The 9,673-nt window shown below is 51.6% G+C and overlaps 1 protein-coding gene across 1 annotated transcript in view; it reads right to left on the reverse strand.

Annotated features, from left to right (window-relative positions):
• The window catches only part of METTL9 (methyltransferase like 9), a 21,575-nt gene extending 12,754 nt beyond the window's left edge, over positions 1–8,821 (reverse strand). Inside the window, exons 1-4 of the mRNA XM_023520088.1 lie at positions 8,729–8,821; positions 8,277–8,545; positions 4,630–4,839; positions 2,837–3,021 (exon numbers count right to left, since the gene is read on the reverse strand). Of these exons, the coding sequence (XP_023375856.1) occupies positions 2,837–3,021; positions 4,630–4,839; positions 8,277–8,545; positions 8,729–8,821 (757 nt within the window). The remainder of the gene's footprint in view (positions 1–2,836; positions 3,022–4,629; positions 4,840–8,276; positions 8,546–8,728) is intronic.
• Positions 8,822–9,673: the final 852 nt, after the last annotated feature.

Consider the following 9,673-nt stretch of genomic DNA (forward strand, 5'->3'; position numbering starts at 1 on the left):
TGTGTAACAAGGCTATCCTGCCTACGCCCAGAACTGCAAGGGTGGTACATAGTAGAAAAGTATTATTAATTTAATAAGTCAAAGGAGGGAAAAAAACAGGATGACTACCTCCATAGCTGTTGAAAACGCTGGTGAAAAATTCAACAGATTCCTAGTTTTTTGAGCTCTTAATAAACCAGGAGCAACAAAGGATACAGTCTACAACCACAATCTCAACCTGAAAGAAATTCACATTTAAAGTAGAAATGTTTTCATTAAAGTCAAAAACAAGATAAAAATAGCCACCATTTTTTATTAACATTTTCTGGAATTAACTATCAATTCACTTGGACCAAAAAAAAAAGTCTAAAACTGAAAAGGAAGTAGCAAAACCATCTGCAGATGCTGTAACTGTGTATCAAGAAAAGGCAAGAGAATCCATGGAAAAATTATTGGAAAATGAGATTTCAATAAGGTAAAAGATTAGAAAATTGACAGACACAAAAACGTCAATTGCTGGTGTATGTGTACACGATCTTCAACGGAAGAGCTGCTCGGACCACTCAGATGAACCTGGAGGGTGTTGGGCCAGGTGAGTAAGCCAGCCACAGACGAGCACTGTCACCTCCTGTGGCATGGGGACGAGTCCACTCGCAGAGCCAGGCAGCAGAAGGGCTGCAGGCGGCTGGGTGTGGGGGAGGCAGGAAGGTGTGAGCCAGGCTTCCAGTTACAAGGCGGTGGCCCAGCCACAGCTCGCGGCATTGCATTCGCACGGGAGGTCTGCCAAGAGCTCTCATCACACACATAGTAGCAGCAGTGTAAGGTGACGATGCCCACGAACCTGACAGTGGTAACCACGCGCAGTGTGCACACACTAAATCGTCACGCGCACACCTTAAACACGTGCGGTTTTTATTTGGCAATTACACCTCAATAAAGCTGGGGAAAATATTTTAAAATTCTAAGAATGATAGAAGAACAATTTCTGCTTACAATCTCTCTCCTTCTCTCTCTCTCTCTCTCTCTCTCACACACACACACACACCATTAGAATAAACCTAACAAACACTGTCCTTTGTGAAGAAAATGCTATGTTACTAAACCATAACTGACTAAACTGGAACACGCATCTTATTATTAACCACGAAGGCTCAACACTCCCTAAATTAATCTGGAGGTTTAACGCAGGGGAACTGGACAAGCTAGTTCTGAAGTCGATCTGCTAAATAAGCCAAGGGAAATGTGGAAAGGACCGGACTGAGGGGGGCCAGGCGCTGTGATATTAAGGTGCACGATGAGCCACAGTGATCAAAACCGTCTGGTTCTGGCACACACGAGACAAAAGTGAACATATTCGGCTCTTACCATAAAGGTGGCGTTTCAAACACTGAGCAAAAGATGACGCTCCGATAATGGTGTTAGGACAGCAGGCTGGCAGCCCCACCCCTGGAAATGTGTCATACGGATCACCCTCAGCCTCACGTCCTTCAGGCCGGTTCTGTCACCCTCTCAGAGAGCCCCGTCCCTGAGCGCCCTCTTTGAAATGACAGCGCCCAAATCCAGCCCCCTTTCCAGAACCTCCTTTTAAGCGCTCCAGGACACCTGTCGCCAGCGACCTACCCCCAGCACACAGGTGCCAGCAAGTCCTTTCCACACGGGGGAGGCGGCTCCGTGGCCAGGGGACTCAGCAGCCACCCGCCCCCTGCCCCGCACCACCGTCCCCACTGCAAGCTCGGCCCCCAGGGCCACTCGCTCAGGGCTGGAGGCACACTCAGCAGCAGGGGCGCAAGACAGAGACGGGGAAGGGGACGTGTGTCTGTCCAGTCTCTTTCCCACCTTCCCCTGTCCAAAGAACTCTCCGCTTTGCCTACCGTCCGCACGACTCTAAACCGCTGGGTAAACGTTACGACAAGCATGGGGTCTGAGCGGACCGAGACCCGGGGGACAATGGCCACGAGAAGAAACGGAGGGAGGTGTGTCGGTGGCAACGCGAACCCTCGGCCCGACACGATCACACCTTACGACGCAGCTTTTCACAGACGCCTGAGACTGCGATGCTTACAAAATATTAACGGGGTCCTTAAAAACGTCTGGAAGCTCTTAGGGTTTTTGAAACCCAGTCTGAGCTAGGCAGTGAATAAAAACTAAGGCTTTTTAAATATTAACATGTCTTATTTATACCGTAAATAAATTTTATGCAAAGAATGGGCTTAAAGTCATAAGTTTCAGCATGACCCGAAATGCAAACCGCATAAGCTACAACTATGAACTCATGTGACTACATCCAGGAGACAGAGTAAATACGAAGCAAGAGGAAGTCAAAGCACGTCTTGTGATACAGCCTTCATTCAACGCCGCTGAAGAGCAAGGCCGTGCGATCAAAACATCAAAGCCAAAACCGAACGTCACACGAAAAATGACACATGCTGGAACCCAGATGGTCTTCAAAAGGGAAAAACAGGTAACAGCATTTATCATTTTTAGCATCTGGGACAAGAGATGGAAAATACAAAACAGCTATGACACTCAGCATGGACGTACAGGTGGATTAAAAGGCACCTTTTACTGCTGGAGTCAGCCTATAAGCTAATGAATAAATAAATGGTGTGAGCACCACCGAAAAGCAGAAAACAGACCGTTTCAGGCTTTGGTCCCGAGCAGGCGAACCTGGTGGGCCACCGTCAGCCCTGAGAAGGGTCGCTGGACGTCTTAAACACCCACCAAGAACAGACGCTCACCAAGGTGGTGTTTCCCGTGGCAGAGCCCCATCCTTCTCCACTCCGGGCTGTGGTAAGAGGCGCAGGCACCGGTACCGGCCCACACCCTTATGGCTAAGAGGCAACCTGAGCGCACTTACCGTTTTCCACGTAGGGGTGAAAGGGCAAGACCAGGGCGAGGATGACTCTGCCTCGCGTTGGCTCCAAGACACTTCTGATGTCCTTTAACAAAGTCAGGGGCTGGTCACAGCGGTCCAGCAAATTCAGACAGCTGATGACATCATACTGGAACCCTGTATTCTGCCATTCGTTTATACCAAGCACTCTGAAAAAATCAGAAAGAACTGGGTTGATACAAACGCCCTTAAAGACAGCTTAAAAAATAACCGAGAAGCCAGTGAAGGCTCTAACTTCACCTTGTAAATCAAAGTAAACTCAAAATCTTCATTTATATTTGCAGAAAGAAAAGGGTCACGCAAGAAAAAAATTGCAACCATATTTCTTTAAATTTTGCATTTCATCTACTTCCAAATCTCAAGACATATAAAAATTTCTGTACAGGAACTAATTATATGTTTAATAAGCAGGACGACACGGTGATAAAAATGATTATAAACCCAGAGCACCAACATCGGTTAATGAACAAAGGGTCAGTCCTACTTTCTACGCTCACTGGCGATTTATTTAATCATAAAATATATCGCATGTTCATGTTTTCTATTCCTATGGTGCCTCCTATTTTTAAGAATGGCTGGGGGTGGTTTAAGATCATTTTCACGTACATCCTGTCCTTTTGAGCACATCTCTGTTCCCAGGGCAGAGATACTATTTCACACTCCAGAATCTTCCTATCTGAATATGTTATAGAAGATAAAGCATAGGACATCCTATTAACTGTGTAAGTTTGTGAAAAGCACACTTAACAAACGGCACTCGGCCTTTAATGTCACTCACTCTCTCACACACACGCACACGCGCGTGCATGCACACACACAAAACGACAAGCACGGGGGAAGATGCAGAGAAAACGGAAACCTTGCGCCTGGCTGACGGAATGTGAAACGGCGCAGCTGCTTCGGAAAGCCGTCTGGCACTTCCCCAAAAAATTAACCACGGAATTACCGTACGATCCAGCAATTCCGCTTCTGGGTATATACCCCAAAGAAGTGACAGCAGGGACTCAAACAGGTCGCTGTACTGTGTGTTCACAGCAGTGTTATTCCCAACAGCTAAAGGGTGGACGCTGCCCAGCGTCCGCTGACAGATGATGGATGAACAGATGTGGACTACACGGCTGATGGGCTGTTATTCAGCCTTGAAAAGGAAGGAGACTGACTCACGCTGCGGCATGGGTGAACGCTGAAGACGCTACTTTAAGTGAAGTTCACCAGTCACCACGGAGCAAGTGCCGTGGGACTCCCCCTTTTTGAGGTCCCGAGGAGCCAGAGTCCCAGGGACACAAAGTTGAGGAGTGGGTGCCCGGGGCTGGGCCACGGAGGGACGAGGAGCTAGTGGCCAAGGGTCCGGAGTTTCAGGGGTCTGGAGATGGACGGTGATGGTCACATAACCTGTGAATGTGCTTCATGACGCTGAACCGTACACTTAGAAGTGGTTAAAGTGGTAACTTCTATGTCATGTATTTCTACGATTAAAGAAATTAATTAAAAGCATTTCGAGAACGCCAGATTCCAACGAGGGCACAAGTCCCTGCCTCGGATTTCTCCTTTCCACGTTACGTCTCACCTGCTCTTTTCCTCCCGACAGCCCCAATCCCTTTAGTCCAGAAAAATACTGCCAAGGGAAGACGGTTTCTCTCGCAATTTCCATTTACTTGTAACGTGAAAAGGTTTTAAACTTTCTTTAAATACTATGCTCTCAAGAAGAAACACCTCTAACCCCAGCAAATGCACCCCAACCACTCTCCAAAGTATACCTGTACTTCTTCTTCTGAAGCTGCCATATCATAGTTTCAGACAGCTCTGTGGCATAAATTTCTTCAAAATGAGGGCTCATGATTTTTGTGACTTCTCCATCTCCAGCACCTAAATCAAGAAGTCTATGGGTTTTCCAGTCCGGATTAATTTTAAGCAGTCTCTGAAACTGATCTGGTGAAAACACAAACATTGAGCCTCTTCCTAGCAACCTAGGGAAAAAAAAGGACAAAAATGGAAGTCTGTACAAGGCAGGCACCGCCCCCCAGGCACAGAGCGACCATGGGGGTTCAGCGCCAGCAGCTTTTTGAACTTATGTTTATTTTACACGATTCTGTGATTAAAACGCATATTATCTTTTATGTGATTAAAAAGCAAAGTTAGTCAAATTACGAAAATCCATCCAGATAGGATCGTTTGTCTTTGAGATCGCACATAATACCCCTCCAAGAGTGGGCGGGGCCAAGGGAGGAATGGAAGGTGGAAAGGGAACGAGATGAGCGGGGAAGAGAGGAAATGAGCAAGAAATTAAAAGACGGATGCGAAGCATTTACGTCTCACAGGAAGGAACGACGGAAGGGGCGACAGGAAACGTGCACCTGGTCACGGAGGGGGCAGGCGGCAGGCGCAGACCACAGCACCAGCCAACACTAAGCAGAAAAACCAAATCGGAGGACGAAAGCCTTTCTGAAACCAAACGATGGGTAAGAAAAAAATAGTTTTCGCATGAGAGACACTAGAGACGAGGGAAAAGACACCAGCGAATGTGCGACACCAGCAAATTCGCACTGGGAAGGCAGAGCACATTCGCGTGTGTGTCGGTCTAGACGTCATGCGATTGGCTGGGTCCTATTATTTCTAAAGATCCTAAAAAGCACTCAGAACCAGCGATGTCACTGAAAACCGGACGGAGAGGAGTTAGGCTGGGGGATCGGAGACTCTTAGAAAAGAGGCTGCAGATCAAACCAAGTCCACGGAGGCGGCCCCGGGGAGTACATGCAGGCCAGTCGGACGCGGCACTCCAGCTGCAAACCCTCGCGTCCCCGGGGGGGCGGGGGGCGGTCACACATCCCTCGGTGAAGTGGACGCAGACAGCTTGGCGAGGAAGCAGGGTGGCCCGGCCGCTGAGAGGCCTGCTGGGCAGCCAGAAGCCGCTCCCCCCACACCCCGGAGGCCGAGTGGAAGCCAGCCTAGGAAACCAGGTCACTCGGTCCTGGATGCAGCCACCGGGCACGGTCTCCTTGTCACATAGGGCCGGAGAGACGTGCGCCCTGGCACTCTTGGTAACGCTGGCTTCGGGAGAAAATCCAAATTCTGGAGCGCACGTGAGCAAGTCCCCAGCCCCTGCTAAGGCCACAGGGGCGTTTCCGTGAATCTGGGACCGCAGTCACAGTGGCTCTTCTGCCCACAGAAATACTAAACGCCGGGGCGGGGCGGACCTCAGAGACCAGCCAGGACTTGCCCATGACCCTGCTCCCCGCAGAAACCCGCATCTTGGGCAGACAGAGGTTTCCCTCCCCAGCTGCGCCCCGTCCAGCAGAGCGACAGGCTAAGTGGGCAGACCCAAGGGAAGGGGCTGAACCTACTGGACAGCGTCCAGAACTTCGCGCAGGAGCCAGTCAGGCCGAGGCAGGGACGGAGGTCATGGGCAGCCCAGCTTGGGGACCCTGCTGGCAATGTCGGCGCGGGCTTGCCACAAGACCAAAGTCAGTTGTGACATGGTTCTCTAGCTTCAGTTTTCCCAGTTACAAATTAACAGGCTTCCCCGGCCAGCTCTCTGGGATGTACGAACTTTGCCGTAACAATCACAAAGTGCTAGGGGTCACCCGAGGCCAGAGCATCGAAAGGCCTCAGGGGAGAAGCGCTGTCCTAGTTCTGAAGACCATGAGCAGCAGAGGCTCCATGAAGTGATCAGAACTGTCCAAAATAAACCAAAGTCCACTGAGCACAGTGTTTCTCAGCCAAGGCCAGCTTTGTCCTCTAGGGGTCACTGGGAGAAGGGGGGAGAATTTGGGGTGGTCACAGTGGCTTAGTGGACAAGACCAGAAGAGTCAGACTTCCCGCACTGTGGATGGCGGTCCCCACAAGGCAGAACGAATCCCACTGGACACGCCGAGACGCTGCCTGGCTCAGCGCGGGGGATCCGGCTGGTCGCCCCACACAGGTGGGTGGCCCCCTCCCTGGCCTCGACTCCCCAGACTCCCCACCGTGAGTGACAGCCGTGGATTTTTTTTTTAAGTTTCAGATAACCATCCTAGGTTCTCTGGCCACCGCCTAAATTCTCTCTGGATTTAGAGTCCACAGAGCAGGTGCGCCCCCTTATAAATATCTTCCTTATAAAATGCACTCTGAGACGGCTCGCAAGCCCCGCCTGCTTGGCCTTCCCCTTTCCAACGCAAAGGAAGTCTGATAAGCATCTTACTGGCTTTATTCAAGAAGGTGCCATAGTAACTGCTTCTGTAGGAAACACCCACCCATGATAACCCAGCACCGCCTCGAGTGGGAAGTACCACTGGGCTCAGCTGACTCTCAGGGCACGGGGCAAGTTTTGTTTCTGTTTTGGGGGCGACAGAGGATGAAGGGTGAAAAAGGAAACTGGAAGTGCTGAGGATAAGGGAGGCCAGAGGGCCGTTTTGACTGTGCTGCGTCTCCGGCCAAACTGGAATCCCACGCAGGGGGTCCCAGGGCCCGGGGTCAGGGCGCGACAACACCCACATTATATGCACAACGCTAAACGTAAGGACAGCGAGGGGATCCCATCTTTCGTTCCTTTCAAAAGGTTAAAAATCACAGCTACAGTGACTTGTCTGCTTTCCAATGAAAAAATAAATGGAATAGAACAGAAGTTCAGTGCAGCCAATTTTAGGAACAAAATGTCAGACCGAGTAGTATAAACTCAGCTACCAACAGAAAAATAACTGTCTGCTAAAGCCACCTTAAGGCAATTTCACAAAAACAATGAAGAAAGTCAAAAGATCTTGAGAAATGGCTCGCAGTGCCTGAAAACATCTTGAAGGCCCAGATGATACACTGGGATGCAGACACTCAGCACGAGCCGGCTCCAAGCCCCAGGGGAAAGTCGCGGCCCCACCATGGTCGTCAGGGGCGCGCGGGCGTCTCACGCGAGCCCTGCTGCTGTTCTCTGGTGCTCGGGACTCTTGGGCCTTGGGGTGTTGGAAAGTGTGGCCAAGGAATGATGACACATAACCCAGAGTTTTTCCCATGGACGTGAAGGAGGAAGCCACGCCAAGGGCAGAGGCGGCCATGGCAAGTTCACCGATGCTGGCGACAGACGCGGGCCCTCCACCAGCAACGAGCCGACCGTGCTGAGAGGGCCCGCTGTCCACGCTCCTCACTACTCAGCAGCGTCCCCGGGAGCTGGCTGGGACCGCAGACCCAGGCCCCGCCCGGCCCTGCGGACTCAGAACCCGCATGTCAGCCAGACCCCCAGGATCCCGTGCACATAAAAGCCGGGGTGCACTGCCCTCGCTGACCCCCCAGAAACGCAGGCAACGAGGCTGCTCATCACGGGACGGCAGAGGCTGCAGCCAGCAGAGGGCTGTCGCTGCAGGGTGGTCACCCCTGGAATGAGACCTCTTTCCTTTTTCCTTTTCTTTTTGTAAAGGAAAAACATCCGAGATGCACTTACCCATTGATAGATGTTCTAGACATGAACAGGCTAAACACGGAGGACACAAAGGAGTGATACAGCTGGATGAAGAGCCAGCCCGACTTCTCGATGCTGTTGTTTAAGAAGATCTGGGTCCCCTGATCGAGGTGACTCTGAACGAACACGGCCTGCAGGGACTCGCAGAGCTTCTCTCTGTTGCACACGTACCACTGAAAGGGAAGACGAGAGGTGAGAACGCACAGCTGCCCGTTACCTAAGACGTCCAGGAACACACTCAGAAGCCCGAGCTAGACCCGGATGCCAGCACAGTGGTCTGCAGGCGCTTCTGGGGACAGCCTCGCCTCTGACTCCCGTGACCTATGAAGGATAAAATGCTTCCTCGTGGGTAAGTTCTTCGCTTCTCATGCCGCTCAGGGTAGGGACGGAGCGCGGGGGAGGGGGAGGCCACCGGGGTCACTAGGCAGCAGGGCTAGGCCGCAGTCCAGGTCTTCTGACCCTGGCCCAAGCCCCGGGCCCGAGATCTGAGACCTTTCCTTCACTGAGATGCAACATAAGAAGGTCATGACCGGCACTGTCAACCTTGTTTTTCAGGTAAGAAAACAGTCACATAATGCAATGATTTCACTCAATGCCACCAAACAATCAACGCAGAGTAAGAACAAGTTTCGACCCCCAAGGACCGGATCCTGCCTTTCCTCCTGCAGGCTCCACGCAGGCCTGTACAATAGGGAGGGACACTTGACCAGGTCACACGCCGTCCTCACAGACAGGGCAAAATGTGCTTGACAGTAAGAAGTTACCTGAGGTCACACTGAGATTAACGAGAAGACAGACGCCAGCCTAAGAACCAGATTTCCGGGACTAGGCTCTAAGTAGAATATACTTTTCAGAACAAAATGTAAACCCCTACTGTGCATGAATTTAATGTTTGCCGTTTGCACTTAGAGCAGGTGTCCCAGAAAAGGGGGAAGTCGCCTGAGAGGGCGTTGGCTGGGTCGGGCCCACATTCGAGGTCCCGCTCTGCGTCCCTGTGTGGGCTCAGGCCAGGCACTGGGCCTGCACCTCTCCTCGGCCACCTGTGGACTGAGGCACCAGCGCAACCTGCTCTGGTGGGTGCTGAAGGGCGGAACGTGGCAGCATGAGCGGATGCTCGGTGCAGACCAGACACCAAGAGCGGGCGGACGATGGCGAGTCAGCTCCGCAAACACAGCCTGATCAATGACAGTGAGCCCGACGGACACCGTGAGGACCACTCTCAGCAGGCTGGTCACTGGCAATCCGTGGTCTAAGAAACCATCCACATGCCCCGGTAAGGAGCCCCGTGGAGCTTGCTGCCCCTGACAAACGCGACTGTTTGTCAGCGGTAGGGTCCCGTGGCTGCCTGCACAACAGGGGACCAATTTCAAGTTTAGAGC

This window comes from Pteropus vampyrus, unplaced genomic scaffold (genome assembly GCF_000151845.1).
Source record: "Pteropus vampyrus isolate Shadow unplaced genomic scaffold, Pvam_2.0 Scaffold247, whole genome shotgun sequence".
Classification (NCBI taxonomy): Eukaryota; Metazoa; Chordata; class Mammalia; order Chiroptera; family Pteropodidae; genus Pteropus; species Pteropus vampyrus.